Source organism: Melanostigma gelatinosum, assembly GCF_949748355.1.
Source record: "Melanostigma gelatinosum genome assembly, chromosome: 2".
In the NCBI taxonomy this organism is placed as follows: Eukaryota; Metazoa; Chordata; class Actinopteri; order Perciformes; family Zoarcidae; genus Melanostigma; species Melanostigma gelatinosum.
In genome coordinates, this window is record NC_136635.1 from 22,905,409 (window position 1) to 22,927,332 (window position 21,924).

At 45.8% G+C, this 21,924-nt stretch overlaps 1 protein-coding gene across 1 annotated transcript in view; it reads right to left on the reverse strand.

Moving 5' to 3' along the window:
- The window catches only part of LOC306786746 (transcription initiation factor TFIID subunit 4), a gene marked incomplete at its 5' end in the record, with an annotated part of 76,388 nt that overhangs the window by 19,829 nt on the left and 34,635 nt on the right, over positions 1-21,924 (reverse strand). The window contains 2 exons of the mRNA XM_079281592.1: positions 6,232-6,354; positions 19,492-19,548. Of these exons, the coding sequence (XP_079137718.1) occupies positions 6,232-6,354; positions 19,492-19,548 (180 nt within the window). The remainder of the gene's footprint in view (positions 1-6,231; positions 6,355-19,491; positions 19,549-21,924) is intronic.

Consider the following 21,924-nt stretch of genomic DNA (forward strand, 5'->3'; position numbering starts at 1 on the left):
TGCCTCTGCGTCAAACAAACAAAGCTCTGGCTTTGATGTGATCAATGGCCTGAGTGCCGGGATGATAACTCTGAGCTCGTAAATGTGTCATGGATGTTTTCGGAGCGCTGAGCGTGTTTGACACTGCGGGATACCGCGCGTTGCGGCACATTCTACATCGCGGCTAACAATCGGATGTACCATAGGAGTCTCTATCTGTCTTAATGAACAGAAGCCACGTTTAGTCGAGACGGACCGAAATGGGAGGACAGGAGATCATAACACGGCAAAAATCGATGAGGGGGGAAATGAAACAGCAAAGTGTTCAAATCATGTTAAATGTGTGAAAGGACAGAGTACAGAGGGTGTGGTGGAATAATCATCATCTCTATTTGACAAGACTGTCTATCTCCAGTACAATGACCTGAAATCCATTTTCACCTCTTCTCTGTGCAATATACAAATACTGATGTGGCTACAGAGGAGCTTAGAGATGAACATGGGCCGTCTATGGAGAAGCTGCAGCACTGTATAGCTGCAAAATACATCGAAAGAATGAGAGGAAAAGCAGCTTCTAGCAGCGATAAACATTGTGTGAGTGGTGCCGAACAAGAAAACATGAACAAGAAACTAAGACATCCTTTTTCAACTTATCCTTTCCTATGATACCTTACGAAAAGTCACTCCTTACTTTTAATGTGTTTTCCTACGAAAGTCCAGCGACACGTCAAATTCCACTCGTCTTCAAAGGACACAAGAGTAAGGTTAGACACAAAAGTACTTGGTTTAATTTAGCAATAGATCGCAAAATAATTCGTTAGGTTTAGGAATAGATCGCGAAATACTTCGTTAGATTTAGGAAAAGATCGTGAGTACTTAAGATAGGTTTAGGCAACAAAAGTACTTCGGTTTTCGGAAAAGATCGTGAAATACGTAGTTAGGTTTAGGCAACAAAACTACTTAGTTAGGTTGAGGAAAAGATCGTGAAATACGTAGTTAGGTTTAGGAAAAGATCGTGGAATACTTAGTTAGGTTGAGGAAAAGATCGTGGAATACTTAGTTAGGTTGAGGAAAAGAGCGTGGAATACTTAGTTAGGTTGAGGAAAAGATCATGAAATACGTAGTTAGGTTTAGGAAAAGAGCATGAAATACGTAGTTAGGTTGAGGAAAAGATCATGAAATACGTAGTTAGGTTGAGGAAAAGATCATGAAATACGTAGTTAGGTTTAGGAAAAGAGCATGAAATACGTAGTTAGGTTGAGGAAAAGATTGTGGAATACTTAGTTAGGTTTCTGCAAGTAAACTACTCAGGTTGAGGAAAATATCGTCTTTTTGGTTAAAATAACACAACGTTGACTTCTCGTTTTACACGGGGAAGGAACAGCAGTCTCCCGGCTGACATATCTTTGGATGTTGGAGCCATCATACTCTCCTCCCGCCGGCCCTGTGCGGGCTTTTGCGTTCAAAACACTTCCTCGCTCATGATGACGTGCATAACATTAGAAATGATTTCAAGGCATACCTACGAATTACAACGCATTATTATTCTTCTGGATGAGACCAGCCTGGCTTTTTTTTCCCAATAGCTCAACCCTTTTAGTATTGGCGTCCACAATCTGCAAGCTGATGTTTTGAGGGCATGATCACGTTGCCATTCTCCTTCATCTGCCCTCTGTCACTGCACTTCACCCCTCCAACTTCTTCAAGGTGGCTCACCCTTTGACTCTTGTGCTGAACTTCAAAAAGCCTGTGTGTGCTGATTGGAAGGGGTTGGGCTGTGGGACTATGGAGCTGGAGGGGGGCTTTCGGTGTGTGCAGGGGCCCCTGCCTGTGCAGTGACCCACCGCTGGGGCCACAGCAGGCCCTCTTCCAGCCAGCAGCCCCAGCCATTGGCTCCATGGAACTAATCCACCCTGCGGAGCCCTGTAAGGCCCCCTTTGTTCCCTCCTGCAGACTAGATCAGGCTGGAGACAGACACGCACGGTCTTGACTGGCTATCGGTTTCACAGCCCGTGGCGATCCACATCCAGGCTCAGGCCCCAGCGCCGGCCAAGCCACCATCAAATTAAAGGTGGGAGAATGGGGGGAGAGGGCTGGGGGGGAGGGTTGCGGGGGAAGGGTGCGAAATTGTGTCACCTGAATTCCGTCACAGTCCGAAATCACGGCGGAAAGGTGGTCTGGTGTGGAGGAGGACAAGCGGGAGGAGAGGAGGATTTCAACAGGAGCTCTGCCTCTCAGTGAATAGAGAGGGATCTCAACAAGGCCATTATCTGGCTCCTAATTTGAGCTCTGGCGCAGCACTGAAGGGCTGCCTTTGTCTGGGATTAATGCGGAAAGCTCAGGATGCGATGTCAGAGGGAAATAATCAGCATGGGCCCTTCATAACGTTGGCTGCTTGTGCTCCTGGCCAGGGCCCCCCGGCTCATTTCTGTGGAGATGAAATCTATGACAAGCCCCTCAGTGAAGCTAAGAGCAGGCAACAGTCCAGTAACACCCACAGGCCTCCAGGCATCCTGTGACCCCCTTAGAAAAGTCACATTCACTTTGCTCTGGAGAAGGGAAAGAGAACGCCGCGGGTGCTTCCAGCCCATGTGAAATGAAGAAATGTGAGGAGGTGAAAACGAAGTGAAAATAAGTTAAGATTCCTCCTCTGCCCCCTCTGCGATCACTCCGGAGGAGGGGCACGCTGTGTCTTCACTTCATTATGCCCCTCTAATTAAACATGAACAGGACATTTGAAGAAGAAGAAAAAGGGATAGAATAGAGAAAAAGGACAACAACTCAAGCATAATGTATATTCATGTTTATGTTGTATAACTGCATTTGGGAGAGCAGTTTGAGAAAGCAGCTTTTTTTTTTTTTTTTTGTTGAAAGCAGCATAAGGTCGCGGGCTAATACCCATCAGGGTAAAACATTCTGAAAGAGGTTTCCACTGCACTCAAGGACCAGAAGTAATGCTTTTATTTTGTTATTTATGCTTTTTTTACCGAGTGCATTGCGATGCTCCTCTGCAGCATATCGCTGCTAAGCGAAGGATGAGAAGATGCAACTCGATAAGCAGGTTATTAAAATGACCAATTAACATTCAAAATTCCGGCTTATTTTAAATTCATCATATTTACAGATGAATGTGTGGAATTTAAATGTTTTTTTTTCGCCCTGCCGCCTCAAGGAAAATGCGACTTGGTGCAGCAACTGTGCATGACTTCATGTATGGCTTTGTGCTGGAGAAATACGATACTCAAGCCACTGCTTTTCCTCAAACAGTAGACGGCTCTTTACAATGCCGCCGTTCGGCTTAATTAAGAACAGACCAGGCAAGTCACATGGGAGTAGGTCACCACGCTCCATACGCAGATATTTCCGATCATCACCAACTTCATTAGTTATTAGACAGATTCCTAAACTTGAGGATCCTTTAAGAGGATGTGTTGGTTTGGGAATACAATGGTCCACAAAACTTAAGCCTTGGGGGAAGGGAGGCCAACAAAGAACCAAAACAAACCCGCTCCCTGGTGCCTCCAGAAAGGTATCGGCTGTTTCAGATTCGTTCATCTTCACCCATTTTGTAGATGACTACACATGGGAACAATGGTTCAGAGGGCTGCACGCCGTGTCGCCAGCACAACAGTGCACTACACAGCTCCCGCACCAAACAACCCCAGTTGTGGATACACAGAATCAGCTCCACTCTGTGGCGAATATGAACGGCAGAAATGGAACCGAATTCTCACTTGGAGATTGGAGATCTGTGGCCACCCGGCAAAATATAAACATAAACGCGTTTGAAATGAAATGAAGGCGAGGCATCACTTCATATCATCTGAGTTGTTATTATTCATTTGAATAATTTCACTTGGTAATAGTTTAATGGAGGATGATAGTAACCAACCACTGTGGCGTCTTATTATAATTCACGGTGTAGCAGCTCATGCACTTTATCCCAAAATGTTTCTCTATTTTCTCTTGGCTGAGCTGGTATCTAATATGGCTTGTTCTATATCTTACTTGGGTTCTTAAAACTAGCTCGCGTAATCTGGAAAAACTAGCAAGAGTACGCTAGATCATCCGATCAAACAACCAAGCCCGCTGTCGCCAACTCTTTTCCAATGAAGGTAGCTAGCAGCACTAGATCCAAAAGTTAGCGAATCTGGCAAGAAAGTCACCAAGTCAGCAACACTGACAGGCTGTCCCTTCAGGCCTCCCTCCAAAGCAACTCCCCCAAATTTATCACAGTGAACATAAACAAAGAACATGGCTGTTGTCAGTACTCACAGCTGACAAGCCAGCAGCTTGCGGAAGACTGATGACGAGCAATGACTGCACGGGGCAGAATACGTGAAGGCAGGCAGGAAGTCCGCCCAATCTTTACATTCATGTTGAATGAAATCATTGCACGGCCAAATTACAGTCCTGCGACAGCCATAGATACTAGGTTTTTTCTTTTTTTTTGTCAGAGGATTTGATTATTGATTCTAACATCACCAAGCCTGCCTTTAAATTACAAATTGCTCTTTTCCCCCTATCGTATCCATTTATCTAAACCAGGTGGCAACCTCCGGGTCTCAAGAGTGAAACCAATGTGAAAGTGCCTTAAACTTGCAGTCTTCTCACTTATCACCTCAGTTAACATTGTAAACATAAGTTTATGGTTTCAGTGGCTAGTTTATTAAATACAGCATGATGTTAATTAGAAAATGACGGTCCCATTTACAGTAATATATAAGATAAAGCAGGCAATTCTTTAGGGGCGTGGCTACCTCGTGAATGAAATGTCGCCAACACAGCATTGTCCGGTCTGGGAGTTTGTTTTTGTCTTACAACTTGACCCCTTCCACAGTGTGTTTTCAGTTTGTGAAAGTTAATTGAAACGTTTTGATCACTAAAAATGTCTTATTCAGCGTCTGCTTGAGCTTTACCCTCTTGTGTCCTTCTGGTTGCAGAAAGTCAAGATGACGACGGCCAAAATGCCAAACTCGAGGCTTAAAAACAGGAGTGTTCTCTATTCTCCGGCTTCTGATTTGAACTTCTGGTCTGACACAGACTCAATCAATCAACCAATGACCAGTTATTTATTTAGTTACCATTATTGTTAGAGTACAGGAACAAATATATCATTGTGTAGTTACAGTTATCATTCTTATCCTCTCACACGTTTATTTGAGTTAACATTCGAGCCTCTAACATGTCAAACTCTCAGTGTTTACTACTTGACAACTGAATAGCCAGCCAAAGAGAAAACTGCTAGAGAGGTCAGGATCACAGTCCCTCGGGGAGTTTTAATTGTATTTCCAACTTCCATGTCTTCTTATGTATTCTGACATCTTGACTTCATTTCAAATAAATGATATAACTTGAAAGAATTAGGAGCTTAAATTGTGGGTCCACCTCTAAAATATGTTTTTTACAAGTATTATTTTGAAACAGGCAGAAAGCTAGAGTAGGTAAAACAAGAGTTGCACATAAAGTAAGCTAAACTATCAGGGAGGCTTGGGAAACAACGAAACAAAAAGCAGACTGGTTGTATATTTGGGCAGCCAGCAAATCTGACTGTGGTTTTGCCTCATCTCCAACTACAATACCACAACCTATTGTAGATCATTGATTAATTGTCCTAGGGGCTATGTCGGTCACTGTACGTCAGGGACTCTTTCAGACCACCACAAACCTTGACCTACAGACGCTTGACAAGTCTGGAGGATTCTGTGTAAAGTGACTGAAGCTCAGCACAGTTATTAGATTGAGGAGAATATCCTGCATTAAAAAACAAAAGTGTCTTTGCTTAAGCTGCCGGAATTGGAAACCACTGCTCTACCGGCAGTAATGGATTTATATTCCTTATTCACCGACTAAGAGAAAGATATTCAGTGACTCATTGTTTTGGCATATCCAGCAACCCTCCATGTTTGAACTTAGTACAGTCAGCGATGACATGGCCATGGAAATTACCATTGAAAGCTGTCTACACAAAAAATACACTGCAAGACAGAAAAGCTGAGAAACGCAATATATTGGATTGCAGTATTCTTTGGAGGAAGCCCAGTTGGTAGGTTGTCATTGACTTTATTGTTATAGCATAAGCAGCAGGGTGGTAAGACAGCCAGGCCAATATGTCATCGTCACAGATGCGCTGAAGAAAAACTGTCAGAAAAGATTTCCACAAACGTCAACGGTGAAACTGGTGTCATCGAGTCAACGTTAGCAACTAGATCTGGACCAACGCAGCCATCGAGTGAGTCTCCTTCTGCTTACCTCGGTCCCTGATGGGGTTGTCCCCGGTGAATCCACTTTACGCTTCTTGCGGGGTCCAATGGCTGCTAGTGCTGTGAGGTTGGCGTCTCGCTGCCTCATCTGCGCCAGTTCCTGTTGCTGCATCTGGTGAAGACGACACAAACGGTTAGAAAATACCCTCTGCGCTCTATGCGGTGTGTATGGCACAAGCATCTGTTTGGGTTAGTGAGTACGTCGGGTGTAAGTTATCGACACCCAACGCCAACCCGACAAATTCAAGAGCACTCGAAACAGGAAGTGAATTTTCCACCAATATTTACAATCCTTGATTAATGTACAAATCTATAATATGTCCGGTCTGTGGTGGCTTTTGTAGATTACAATGCCTCAGTCTGCACGAACCAAATACGTAACAAACATTCACAGCAAACATCTGTGATACTGAACTGCCATAAGCGCCATTTTTTTACTTGGTCGTACTGATGGTACCTAACTCCAAGACACTGCTTTCTTGTTCCGTACACGATAATAACATGAAGCTGCACAATAACATTTACTTGTAGACACACGGGTAACTTTTAGGATATCCAGATTTTAAGCGCATTTGCCACCAAAACGGTCACATTTTAGAGCTCTGCAATGCTAGAAAGAATAAGCAATGAGACAAGAGCAGGATCAAAAGCAGAAGTCGAAACATCCCTCTTCTTCCCTCTATCTGTCCGTCCGTGTATTGTATAACCTCTCCTGAGCCAAACAAAATGGAAGCCTGTTGTCAGCCATTAACAGAGCTTCTGTCAAAGATCGAGAGTGTGTGTGTGTGTGTGTGTGTGTGTGTGTGTGTGTGTGTGTGCAGTCACACGGTCCCATTGTGATTTTTGCAGTTTGCGATATATAAAGGGGGAGTTTGTGGGGAGGCACCGCCTGAGGTAATGTCATGTCTGGCCGCCGGGCAGACGGGGCAGACGGGGGGGGGGGGGGGGGGGGTGAACCAAGCGTCGCTGCGAGCTGCCCTTTCTATTGGGTGGATGTGTGAGGGCCGGGGCCATGGCACAGAGGGTGTCAGCACTCCCTCCAACATGCAAACACGGTATACACACACACACACACACATACGCGCGTGCCTATCAATCTTGGCCACAGCACAGGGAATGCCTACCCACCAGCTTGCCTACGTGGGTGCCCGCCGGGGGAGAGAGAGAGAGAGAGAGAGAGAGAGAGAGAGAGAGAGAGAGAGAGAGAGAGAGACCCGGGTTGAAGCAAACAGGGACAATCAATGTGCGCTTTCATGTCTTTCATGTTATTTTTTATGTTATCTCTCAGCAAGTGTGCGCCGGGCACTGGGGTTTGTGAGAGGCACGTGTGTTGTCTGATCGGTGGGGGGGGAGAAAATTGCATGTTACTTTCAGATGGCGCTCGGTTAAAAGGTTGCTTTGGCGTATGAAGTCTGATCTAAAATGAGCATGCAGTTGCCTCTGATGTTTTTTTCTCTCTAAAAAAAAATAAAATAAAACCCCCCGGCGAGGCATGCCCTTTAGGGTGTTGCCACTTCACATTTAGCACGACGGAACTGTTGAAAGATTCAAACACGCTGACGACACAAAGTAAGGGGGGGGGGGGGGGGGGGGCTGAACGTCTGAAAAACGTCGTTCATGTGTCATGTTCATGTGATTTTGAAAGCGGATGGTGGTGAAACTGCATGAACTGTAGCTAAAACAAATACTCGTTAGTGGCAGTGGTACATGAGGCGATTTGAGTTGGGAATCGGGCTCTCAACACCACTATGTGAATGGAGACAGAAGCTGATGCGGCTAACAGGGTGGAGATGACTATTTCCCCCTGTCCACATGGCAAATGTAGCATCAATGCTAACCTTATTAAGCTTTGCCACAAACAACACACAAATCTCTCCAGGCCTGACCTTAAAGCAGAGTGAGCTAAGAGAGAGAGAGCAGGAGAGAGAGAGAGAGAGAGAGAGAGAGAGAGAGAGAGAGAGCGAGAGAGAGAGAGAGAGAGAGAGAGAGAGAGAGAGAGAGAGAGAGAGAGAGAGAGAGAGAGAGAGAGAGAGAGAGAGAGAGGAGAGCGAGAGAGAGAGAGAGAGAGAGAGAGCGAGAGAGAGAGAGAGAGAGAGAGGTCCGCTATCTCCCTGATGGCACCAGGATGCCGGCATCTCTGCCTGGCAGTTGGCACCAGGCATGGCCTCCCGGCAACTGCCTGCGTTCTCAGATTTATGACTGTATGATAAATGACGACTTCATTTCGCCATCTGCAACCCTCCCAGTCTGCGTTTCCAGTCGTAAAAACGGCCAGCCGTGACACCGGGGAGACTGATTTCTGATTTCAATCTGGTACCGCTGCGCCGAGTCTACCTTTCCCTTTTTTTTTTTGTTTAATGGCCGCCGACTGATACGAGCCAGATTTGGGCCGGGGCTTTGATGGATTTCGTTTTTCCCTTCAGGGCCTTGTTTTGAGCTGCATTTAATTCAAACATGTACATAAAAGTATGTTCGTCGAGGCACACACAGGTGTACGAGTGCTATGAAGTAGTAGCAGTAGCCATGAAGGAATGTGGGCACCTTGAAAAACTGTTTCCAGTCCTTCCTCATCAACTGTCCTGAGCTCTAAAGGGTTTGTTGAGATTTAGGCAAGATTATCTCCCTACCTTCTAGACCAAAATGTCGACAACGCAAATCCAAAATCCGTAAAGGTCACTGCAGAGATTCATCCCTGACTGGAGGAGTAACCGGCTGGCGGAGTGCATACATTTGCCAGGTCCGATCAATGGTACCGCATAAATATCTGCCGTTCCGAAGTCGCTTAAATACCAGTGCTTCCAGTCTGCCCGCATGCCCTTTCAAAGCAGGGAACTGGAACTTGTAAAGTCAAATTATTAGCAAAGGTCAGAAGATGTAGAACATTTGGTGAGACGCCCGACAGAATCAATCTGCAGCTTTTCAAGAAAATTTCAGAGGATTGATGCAAAAAAAAAAAAAACTGCCGGGTGACGATGTTGCGATCGGCGTGGGGGTAAATTGGAAATATGTTCAATTTCAGGGGGAAACACTCGTCGCGGTTGCTCAACAGATGTCGAACGCTCTGCTAAGTGCACATCAGCTGACACTATGGCGGTGCAAACACTGAAGCTTTGAATCTGATATTAATCAGATCAGGCTATGTTCTCATCAAGGCTCTCCTAAAATGCACTGAACATTTGATTACAGCTATAAAAAAAAAGACACTGTTGGATGAAGCTTTGACACACAAACTCTCCAGAAGACGTAAAAGCTCTCCTTTGAGACTAAATGGCATCACCCACTGTTTAATGACGGTAGAATTACCCACAACCCACCCCAAAAATAAAACAAATCTTTTCATTCTATGAATCTGAGTTAAATATGCTTGACAAATCCAGACTCCAGACCCTGGGTATCAAATTGCATGTATTCATCAGATTGCTCGTGTCTTCCAAAATCACATAAGACCTCGAGTTTGAGGGCGGTGGACGTTAATGTTTATCAGTAGCGCAGACGGCAAATGAAGAGCCAAATGTCAAATGAAAGCTAAATAATGTATTAATATATTCGTGATATTTTCAGTACCGAGCTTCTTTTTTTTTGGGGGGGGGGGGCTTGTTGTTATTTACATGCATAAATTGGGCCGAAAGTGTGCAATTGAAATTGATCCTTTTGGCTCTCACTGTTTATTTGTTTAGTTGCCCGTTTCCCTTGACATTTTTAAAGGTCTATAATAGATCTGTAAAAAATGTCCATCAAGACCAAAATGAGACATTGCGCACAACAAAGACGAGCGCGACTCCCGATGATGCAAAAATGTCCAAAGGACGGCAAGAACGGAGTGAAAAGGAGGATGAGCTGCAGGAGCCATGATGGCCAACCTGCCGTTCTTCATCTCTGCTGCCTTTTAACAAAGGCTTTTCTCTCCATCTTCCCTCCCTCCTTCCCTCCCGGCCTGAGGGGCTGCTCGCGGCCCCCCAGACGCTTACAGACAGATGTCCTTGGTAGAGCAGAACACGCTCTGCTTGACGTCACGCGCGTGCAGCCACGGGGCTGTGAAGGAAGCTACGGGGCTGTCTGCCCTGCAAAGACCACGCCATCAAAGCCAGACCGTGGCTTTTGAGTTGGTCTGTTTCTCCTCCCCGCTCCCTTTAGAAAAGCTCTGGACCAACAGCACACAGCAGGGAGCCTCTCAGTGTATATATAGACTTAACATATGCCACTTTTATTCGTGAATGCTTCCCCCCCCCCACACCCTAAAGAGCCGGGGTAGAGCGCATACATTTTAAACAAGGGTGGCTGTCTTAAGCTTCACTCTAATCTCCTATCACGGCTCTAACCTTTTGCACTGCACGGCTATAGGTCGATCTATCGTGTATAATGGAAAGAGTTAATTGGAGTATGTTGACAAGAATGAAGCTGAATCTTAATGAACACCTAAAACATTTAAAAAGAACCGGTTATGGTCGATGGCATGGTGAGGCTCCTCAAGAGACACATCGGACTTATATATTATATAAACCATCCTATATCTTGTTAAAGGTGCTGGTGTAGATGTTGGTTAAATGCATTACAACTGGGTTGATACACAATACTGCTATGTAAATGTATCGTATTACAAATGGTCAAAAAATAACCAAGAAACTTTGCTTCATTTGTTCTTGGAAACAAAACTGTCTGAATAAAGTGAGACTGCACCATGATCTTAGTTTGATACACAGCCTCAAACTAACTGGTCGATATAAACACGAATACAATGTTAAGTTCAAAAGTTCAAAGTTCAAAGTTTGCTTTATTGTCAATTCCACAATGTACTGAACATACACGGGAGTTGAAAAGACGTTTCTCTCTAGTCCAACATAAACACATAAAGTGAATACAGTGCAATATATTAAAAAACATTAAAAAACATTTAGACAATAAATATATATAATGAGAGAAAAACAAACAAAAAAAAGTTATCAATCTGTATTTAGCAGCAGTTGGACATGGGGAGTCTTAAAAGAGAGGAGGGAGAGATTTCAGAGAGTTCAGCTTCCTAACAGCCTGGTGGACGAAGCTGTTTGAGAGTCTGGTGGTGCGAGCACGGAGGCTCCGGTATCTTCTCCCAGAGGGCAGGAGGCTGAAGTGTGAGGGGTGGCTGGAGTAGAGCACAATCATGGTGACTTTGCGGGTGAGGCGAGTGTCATATATGTCCTGCAGGGAGGGGAGTGTGGCACCAATGATCCTTCCAGCTGTGTTCACTATGCGCTGCAGGGCTTTCCTGTTGTGGTCAGTGCAGCTTCCGCCCCACACGGTGATGCAGTTTGTCAGGATGCTCTCAATGGTGCCTCGGTAAAAGGTGCACATGATGGGTGGTGGTGTTCTTGCCTTCTTCAGTTTGCGGAGAAAGTAGAGGCGCCTCTGGGCTTTCTTTGCCAGTGATGTTGTGTTGGCTAAGTTAACACCAATTAGAATGCAGTGTCATAGAAAGGCTCGGTGAACATCTATCAACTCGTTGGCTTGAATTACAAAGTTTTGTCTGATGTCAGTGATATAAGAGACACAGGGAGCAGGACAGACGATTTCAGTACCATTGGACATTGGCATCCCAACAGCTATAAATCTGTAAGTCAAAGCTGTAAGTCAGCTTCAATGTCAGGTGGCCGTCAAAACGACTTCTTATCTACTGTAGAGTACGTTCATCTGGGCTGTAATCACAGCAACGCTGGCTCGAGCCCAACCGGGACCTGTATGGCATGTCGTCTCCCCTCATTCACTGCCACCTCTCTTGCAAACAAAAGAAAATGTTGCCCAGAAATTGTACCTTCTAATATCACAAATATAAAATATTCATTTGGGCCGAATGCAGCCTGTTCACATAGACATGAGCAGATGAAAAAATGTACGTCACGCAAGGCCTGAAGCTATGCCAACGCACACATTTTTTTTTTATGATTTCAACTATTTTTAATAAAACTATAAATCAGACCAAAACCAAAACTAGTAACTCTGTAGGAGAGTTTAATATTTGATTCGTTTTATCCTTGCTAGCAGCATGGCTCTAGGAATGGCAACATCGGCCTGTTGGTAGTTCCACCGCTTTGGTCCCCAATGAAATGTCTCATCAGCTGTTGAATGGATTTCCAAGAAATTTTGCATTCACGGTACCCAGAGGATAGACCCTCATGACTTTGATGGTCCCATGACGTTTGCTCTCGCGCCTCTGTGAGGGTCACATTCATGATGAATGAAATGTCTCGTCAACAACTGGATGGGATTGTCACGATGACATTTTGTACACAGACATTCTTGCTCCCCTCAGGATGTTTTTGTAACTTTGCGTACTTCTGACTTTTCTATCGAGCTCCATCATCATGTCATAATTTCAATGTGTCCAATGCTTTTGTTTATGACTAAATGCACGCAAAGCTAATGACATTCCCATTAGCCTCAACTGTTTATTGGTGATTAGTTATCATGCCAACATGCTCAACAAAGACACTTATATTTCAAATGCCGCTATCCAAACACACCGTCTTGTGTGTGAGACTCCCTCTGCTTCACGTGTGTGTGTGTGTGTGTGGACATTTCACGTCTGCGTCGTCCGATGCATGTCTTTAATGCGTGGATCTCGTTCACCTGACGCACACGTGGCCGACATTACGCGAACATCTGGGAGCTGCGTCTCGAGGCCCTTTCTTCATGTGAAGTGCCTGGCAGTTAGCTTGCCGCGGGGAGAAGCGGCAGTTGCGATGAACGAATCAGGATTCACTTCTCCATCTGCGCTCAGGCACCACAAAGAGACGGGCTCAGCCCTGACCTGCTAATGTGGGCACGTCTTGGTTTCGGAACTATGACTTCGTCGACGGAGCTCTGTAATTATTACATGTGGCAGCGTTCTCTCAAGATCAAATATTGAATGTTGATTCAATATATGATAACCTACAGTGTGCATCATGTGTGCATGATGAGTTGTGCCGTGAGCTGTCATGTCTAATTGCCCAAATAGGTATTGAATATATACAGTCTATATTTATGCAATATGTACATTTAAGTCGTATGCATAGAATCTGCACATTACGCCATTTAATGCCACTTGTACCAGTATGTATTGACGCTTACAATGACCTTTACTATACTGATCAGATGCAACACTTAAAATAATTTGCGTTTGCACTATTGTGCTGCTACCAAGCTTGTTAAATAACGAGACAATAAATCCGATCATGCGCATTAAAGATGCAAAAAAATAATAACAATGTGTTTGAAATTCTGTTTCATCGTCGTCCTTTTGAACGCACACAAATCCCCTTAAATATTCAAGTGAATCTGTTTGTGGTTATATTATTTTACCGATGCAGATGAATTCAAAATACATGCACGGGCTAATAGTCTCGGCTCAGAGTGTCCTCTGAAGCTGAGCAGTATGTCAGAAGTGTTTCCAGGGCCAAGGACCAATTATTCAGGGCCCTCGGCCGTCCCTGCAGCTAAGGTCATTATGTGGGTGTCACTACCCCACGGCTCCTCTTCATCTGCAACTTATTTGCAGGAATTAAACCGCGAAGAGGGGGGGGGGGGAGACTGTGTGATAAATTGAAAGTGTCCAAAAGACTCGACGCCTTTCCGTTGGAGGATCATTTTTATAAATAATAACATTTGCGCTGCACATTTTGCCAGGGAACAGTGTTTAACGAAGAAGCCAGAAGTCGGTGTTAAGCAGATTCTGACGGCCTTACACCGGGAGAGAGAGGTGATCATTAAAAATACTGCTTATCTAAGGGGAAATTTCCTACTTTAAATGTTCTCTCGCTTTGTCTCATTCCACGCTGGCGTGCTTCGTCTAGCAGTCTCTTCTCTCTTTCTATCGCTCTCTCTTTTTTTCTTCTTTTACATTTAGATTCGCCGCTCGTCACCTTCTATTGATCACGCCTAATTTGCATCCAGGAGAAGATGGGAACTCGGATATTCACACTCCGAGAGAGGGACGATCTCGATGATTTATTCATTTCCAAATCAAAAAAAAGAAAGGAGCGAAAAAAGGTAGATGAGAAGGGGAATCTTCATAGGCAGCGGGGCGACTAGCAGGCTCTGAGGCTGGGCTCCTCTTCCCCACGCCGCCCCCGGGCACGTGGTGTGCAAGTCCTCCTAATTAACAAGGTGAATCATGCTGCTGCTCTCTAATTAGCCAACATGACAATCTAATGGAAACATGCAGGCCCGAGCTGGCACACTTAGCATCACCTCGCAGAGACCCCCGTTACTGTCCTTCCCGCGTGAGTTTGGCAAAAAAAAAAAAAAAAGACAGATTTTTGAAATGGAAAAAAGGTGGAGCGGCGCGGTGGAGAGGGGAGTGTGTTTTAGGGCGAGGTCAGAAGGGGGAAGTCAGCTGGTACGGGTGTGTTTTTTTTCTTCTTCTTCTTCCGCTCCTCCCAGCCTCAGTGCGAGCGCGGTGTGGTGTTTGTTGCCTAATTGAAACGTGTCCTGCCTCCCTCTCACTTACATCCCAGGCACAGGAGGCTGGCACCTCGCCACCAGCGTAGCTCAGCACGTCCAATTCCCCCGTCGCTCGAGTCCCAAGGAGTGCTCTGGCGCACAAAGAGAAAAGTCAACCTACAGGCTTGTACAGCGAGGAGATGAGTCGCTATCTCCCTCTGAGGCAAAAAAAAAGAAAAATAATCTCCTTTTTTTTGTTGTTTTCCTTCTCATTACAGCACTTTGTAATATTCGAAAACACACAGGAACACCAAAGGTACTTTTAAAGCCCGCTTCTGTTTTTTTTTTGTTTTTTTTTCATCTCGTAACATGTCTCGAGGTGAAGAAGAACTGAAGTTACTACCGGCAACAAAGCAACAAATAAAAAATAGGGTTACGGTGTGCTATTTAGTAGCCCGCACATCTTTGGGACCCAGAAAACAGACCCGTCTTATGTGATAATTAAATCATCCACATCAACTTTGTATGATCTTTCAAAGAAAGAAAGTACACCTGCTAAAGGAATGCATAACCCAGTTTGTGAGAAGGAAACAGGCACACTGAGGTGTTGCGTATCTGCCTAGAAGACTAGAATACATCAACTCCGAATTGGGAAGAGAGAGAGTACGGAGGAGGGTTGCGGGGGCCTTTATTTTGCCCCGGGGGCCTGCCTGCTTGAGGTGGGGGGGGGGGGGGGGGGGGCTGCCTCTTTGAGCAGAGCAGTTTGCGGAGGGCCAGAGGACGAGAGCCTGTGAGCCGGCAGATGTTACTGGCCCTAATGAAAAACTAAGGGGCCGCTACATTGTCCTCTGACACACGAGAGCCTCTCCTCTCTGGCTGAAGGGGCTTATTCGGCGTGGGCGGATTCCCATCTCTCCGTGTGACCTGGTCACTTTGTGGAGGATGCCGGGGCCCAATCAAGAACACACGTTAAGGTCCCGGCTGAGCAAAGGCTTAACATAAATGAGCATAAACGCGGCTCGCTTTGACCACGGTTGTGCATAAGTCACTTGAGTATCGGTCTAATTTGATTCATGGATTCCAACATATATGTTCGTGCTGTACAGCGAGGCAGGAACGAATAACTGTCGGCTTTTAATTGGAGCCACGCAAGGCTCAGAGTTGAGCTGAGGTCGGAATTCATTTCGGTATAGGTTTAAGACATTTCAAGCAGTGCCGGCACTTCGAAACGGGCGAAAGCAAATCCCTCGATGCCCAGAAAGGAAACATGTTTGAGGAAAATAAAGCTTTGAGATTTCCACAGCTTGTGGTTTCCCTCGGACTAAAAAAAGGAAGGCCACAGTTTACGACGGCCGGGTCCTTAACAGCTCAGAATTAACAATGCTATACGGTGGACATGCTTTAGCAGCCTGGCCAGATTCCGGCCAGGTGTGGTAGCCAATTTGTCTTCCCCCCCGACCCTCCATCTTCCCTCGTCTCTCTTTGCCCCGTCCCTGCTCCGCTCCTCTTCTCCAGTTCACTCGTTTTCCCCCCGTTGTCCAGTTGCGCCTGCAGACGCGGTTGCGATGATGAATCTGTGGCTGCAGTGTGTCTGTGTGTCTGACATCGTGATGTATCTCCACCGGCCTTAACTCACTCTCGATCTCTCTCTGCCTCTCCCCCCTCAAGTCTCCTTTCCCCCTCCATCTCTTTGTCTCCGTCTCTCTGTCTCCTTCCCTCCCTCACTCTCTATGATTAGGCATCGCCCGGCCTCCTGCCCCGCTGATGGAACAGACAGAACACAGACTTACCACCGCTGCCGAAGACGACAAACAACACACAGGAACTGGGCGCCACCATTTGCCCATTGATTTTCACTGGGGGGCATTTTTTTTTTAAATCGCCCATCTGACCTTTAGGCCAAATGGTTGTGAATTGAAGGAAACCGGGTGGCTGGACCGTTCTGCCTCTCTCTCACGCAAAAAAAAAACAACCTCCGCCAGCGTCTATGGGACCAGCCTGCTCTGCTGGTGACGAGGCTGTGGGCGAAGCTGCCGGTGCAAATTCACATACGCAATTACTAAGACTAAAATCCTGAAGCCCTTCGAGTGACAACTGGACAAAAAAAGCATTGTGGTATTTCTGATATCGTAATTAAGTTTATACTAGACCAGGTCCAGAAGACAGACCATGGAATCAATGGTTTTATCCCCTTGGGAGCATGAATCAACTGTGTGACCTTCATTTGCCTGCAATATTGTGAGGTATGCTCTATGTTCTGTGTGTCCACGCGTTTGGCCTGAGGCTGGCACCAGCAGAAGGCTCATGGATTGACCATAATATAAAGGTTCCATCCGCTGGGGAGCATGAATGTCCCTAGTGAATGTCGTGGCATTCTGACTATTTTTATATGTCGTTTCCAAGTGAACATTTTGGCCTGATTGTTGCACTAAGATGATCAATGACAAGATGACAAAAAAACGTTTGGGGAGCATGAACACTAAATACAGTATATATCTATATATATAGATATATATAGACTATAGTTCAACCAAATGGATCTCATCCAAACCTGCCCTTATTGTCACCGTCAAAAATACAAAAGATGATAATTCCGAGAGAATATGCGCAATGCTAAGTTAACTGAAGCACACCTATGATGTGGCCCTGTGAGAAGATGCTCCACCGGCGCTTTCTCACCTCTTTTCGTAGAGTTCGTCCTTCCTATAAGGCTTGAAATGTTGCACGTTGTACATATTGTAAAGCCCTTTGGGGCACATTTGAGAGTTTGGGCTGTGTAAATTGACTTGACTTGACCAGATATTCAACCTGTGCGTGACCATTCTTACCATTTCCCTTGTTCATGGATTAATATCCGGTCTACACCTGCCCTTTTTCTGCCTGTTTCGACACTTGGTTCAGGTACATAACACGCTGTAATTCCATCTCTCCTAAATGATGATTGTTTGGTGGTGGTGTTTATTTTGTGTGTGTGATCAGGGGGGCTGACTCCACTGCCCGAGCTCGGGCTCATTATCCTGATGAAATTTTGCACAGAAGCGTGAGCTGCCGACAGACTCCGCTAGTGACACAAACAGCAAATTCAGGTGATGGAAACCGGAGAGGCACGGGGACTGAGAAACAACGGCCATTAGGCAACAAAAGAAAGAAAAGAAAGAGGTGAGGGAGGGTGAAAGAGGGGTGTGTGTGTGTGTGTGTAGGGGAGGGGTCGGGAGTCTTCCTCGCCTCTCTCTAGCGGGAGAAAGCATTACATAAAGTGACGATTTCCAAACTACCTTCTTAAAATTCCAGAAGCAAATGAGAAGCTTGTGGGCGCACGCCGTGTCTCCTGGCGCTAATCTGGCCGCATCCAGATGACGAGCGGACTGCCACTGAGCGGGGAGGAGATCCGCTTTGATCACACGGCCCCTGGGGGGGGCCAACCTATCGCGCTGCCTATTACGCTGCCTCATTTGCATGTGTGGGGCTTATGGGTAGGCTGAGACGTAGTGCGAATGTTCTAAAACTACAGCAGGGCTCTCTGTTGCTAGAAAGAAAAGAAATGTCCAGGAGAGGTGCGTGTTGGGGGGGGGAGAGAGAGACGGGAGCGGCGCCAGGTAGCCAGAGGTGAGAGAAGGTCCACTTGTCACTCGAAGGTCACGAGTTCAAAACAGCAGACTGGGCTTAAAAAAGTCCTTGAAAACGTGATACTTCAAACAACAATACTGAGTTGCCCTTGAGCAAGGCATTTGCAGCATGAATGGCCAACATAAACAGATAGTCGCTGCACCGTCAGGTGGTGGCATTGTAGAAGTGTGTTCGTGAGAAAAGTGCATACATGCTCAGTAAACTTTACCCGGATGAATAAAAAGGGATATTTTTGAAAAGAGCAACTTAGAAACCACGTCTTTAAGTTCTACATCAACAACAACAACAACAACAGGTGAATGTTTCATCCTCCCGCCTCCTCGCTCCGCTACGGAAGCTCAAGACAATCCTCTTGATCTTCGTCAGCACGCCGAGGACTGAGAGCACCCAGTGAAGTTACTCCGGAGTAAAACAAAGGGCAAATAAATAAATAAATCAAACGCAAACTTCCACTGTGACAGAACCGCTGCGTAAACAACATTAACCAACCACCAACAGGAGAGCGGTCTACTTTCCGGGGTCCGCTGGGAATTCCCCAGTAAGGAGGATACGGCGGCGCACCACTTCGGTAAAACAACCTCCCAATTTGGAACGCGACGTGTTCTGCCTCGACCGCTTACTCAAAGAGGGGAAACGACTCTTTTTATTCCTTTGAGGCAGTAAAAGTTAAAGTGGAGCGTGAATCGGTACGTCTGAAACACTCGTTCACTTTGCTTTTTATGGCCTCGCTGAGCTAATGTTGCAAATTTGACTCTTTTTCCAAAGAGACGTAAAAGAACAGGGTTTTTAGAAGTCACAAAAAGTAAGTAAAGACAGATATTGTAAAACAAAATAGCATTGACAAATATGTTTAACAGAAAGGGTTAGGGCGAAGAATAAACCTGCAAAGGCTTCTACATTCACCACTGAATATCTGTCCACTGACCGTATTCATTGACCAAAAACAGGAGGAGCTCAATGAGTCAAACATTGAAATGAGTGCGAGATGAAGAAGCTGAGACGGACGAAGAAAAGCAAATCATTTTAGGGGGGCGGGCGTACGAAGTGGAAGGTGTCTTTTGCGCACAGAAAATCGCTCGGGCATCAATCGGCGCAAGTGATTCCTCAAACCTCTTTTTTTAAGTCTGACTTTACATGGCATTACATATGTAGCGATGCATGAAAAATGTATGTAAGGGAGTCGGGAGGGGGGGAAATGTCAAGGGTAATGATCTCCGCGGCAGCTTACCTCCTTGGCTTTCTGTTTCAGTCGAGCTTGCTCTGGGTCCTCTTGCCTGGAGCGACTCTGAGGAGTAAAAGAAAGAAAGGGGGGGGGGGGACACAGGTTAACAGCTGTTTTTTAAAAAGGAGCCCACATCCCCCTTCCTTCGCCGCTTCATCTGTTGCTGCGGCAAAAAATAGTGCAAAACGGGGACAGGATATGGAGGTGTCAAGGACATCGTATTTGAATTCAGAGAAGTGCAATGGAGCGCCTTCCCCCGGGGGGGGGGGCGCTGGCCTTTAAACCCCGCTCCAAATCCATCCCTAAATAAGCCGCTGGAGGGGGATTCTAATCAAAAGAGGTTATTAAAAATTCTGCAGGAGCCAGCACACTCTCTCACACACACACACACACACACACACACACACAAACACACACACACACACACACACACACACACACACACACACACACACACACACACACACACACACACACACACACACACACACACACACACACACACAGGGGGCAAAGGATGTTGGTGAGTATCAGTGGCAGCGTGTGTGTGTGTACGTGTGTCACTGTGTGGCTATCTGTCGCTGTGTGTGTGTGTGTGTGTGTGTGTGTGTGTGTGTGTGTGTGTGTGCGCGTGTCCCTGGCGTAACAACACAGCACTTCTATTTTAATCAGCAGCCGAGATCTGGGCGAACGTGCTTGTCCCTGGGAATCCTTCACCACGCGGCCAAATGTACACGTACGGCTGACCACTGCGGGCGGTGCGGTAGAATATGGTACTGCACGCTAACTGATGTTTACTTTCTTTGGAGGCGGGTGGGGGGGGGGGATTGGGTGTGGGGTCTGGATATAATCTGTGTCGTTTAAGTGTCAGGTCCACGAATAACCGTTGACATTTTAGGTGCAATTATATAATTCCCTTATTGTCCAGTATGTTTAATTCTCTTTTTCTAATCCACTGGCACATTTCAGAAGCTATATTATGTAAGCAGACGTCAAAGACAAAACAATAATTGGATGTATTTTACGGTACATAGAGTATTAATATCTATTCCGATGCTAAATCAATCAAAATGTGAGTGCCGGGCCAGGCCCCCCCCCCCCCCCCCCCCTTTCCTCTCCTCATAGCCTTCCTGCTAATTGGCTTTAAATATATCAGGCGGTTCACGTACTGGCCGGTATCGCAAGTAAGACTAATGCGTTTGCCCTCCGGTCGGACCGGAGCATCCCCCAAAGACTTGAGTCATATTCTAAGTGGACGGCGCAGAGTGGAGGGGAGGGCTTGTTGTGAGGAGGAGGAGGAGGAGGAGGAGGAGAGGGGATTATTTCAGCGGGGCTTCTTGTTCAGGAGGTCAAATTAGCGGGCGCTCGAGCAGGAGGGGTGGGGGTGCAGATGGACTGTTTACAAAGGGCAGCGGTGCCACTGGCGTGCTTTACATCTCCTCTGTCAGCTGCCCTGGTTTCCACACTTACAGGAGAGAGCGGATGGGGAGACGAGGAGCGGCTGCTGGACGCTTACGTTCGTTGGCTTTTTGGAAAGAAAAAACGAACAAAACTCCAATTCAGCGTTTTACAGTATACGACCGATCTGTGATGTCGATCATATTCCACAAGTCATTTTGACAAGTTTCACTTCGTTGCCTGTAAGACTCTTTTTTTCTTTCTTTTTTTAAAGGCCCCCACAGGGTGTATTTGTTTCTTTTAGCTGTGCGGTGGTGTGTGGAAAGTTTATATTCTGTCAATATATTCTCCCAAATGGGAGAAGCTTCTATTCCGATCGCTCCTCGTACAGCAGTCTCTGTTTATTTGTCATCGTGGTTTTCTCTCGTTTGCGTGAACATTTTTTACTGAGAGCGGAAGATACAAATATCCACCAAATAGCCAATAATCAATAGCAAGCGGTGCTTTACACCTGGTTTCTTTTTTCTTCTTTAAATAGGATAGTAGTGTGAGGAAAAAGGCGAGACGAGCCACTAATGCAATGTGTCGTCTGGCTTCATAACATCATGGCGTTTTGAGGTTTATGATGTGTTCAGTGATGGATGTCTCCCTCTATATACTGGTCTTCAGTGGAGAGTGAGAATAAAAAACCTCTTTTGACCTTTAAAAAGTCTTTTAAAAGGACAAAATGCCAAAGAAGACATTTATTGTTTGACACTTATCATTGTGAATAAGAAACATATATAAAGGATAATAAGTAACAGTGTTTTAAAATAGATTCCCCCTGTTTCCATTAAATCATTCTGTGACATTGACCGATAAATATACTTGTGTCCACACAGAAACACTCGTGTCTAAGTGTGTAATATTTTGTACAATGTTGTAGAAAAAAAAAAAGAAGAAAGAGTTGCTCTCTAAACTTCTGCTCGAACTGAAACGCCATGGCAACGGGCGGCAAAAAAAAAACCCGCGGACACGGCTCAGAGGTGAAGTCAAACTCTC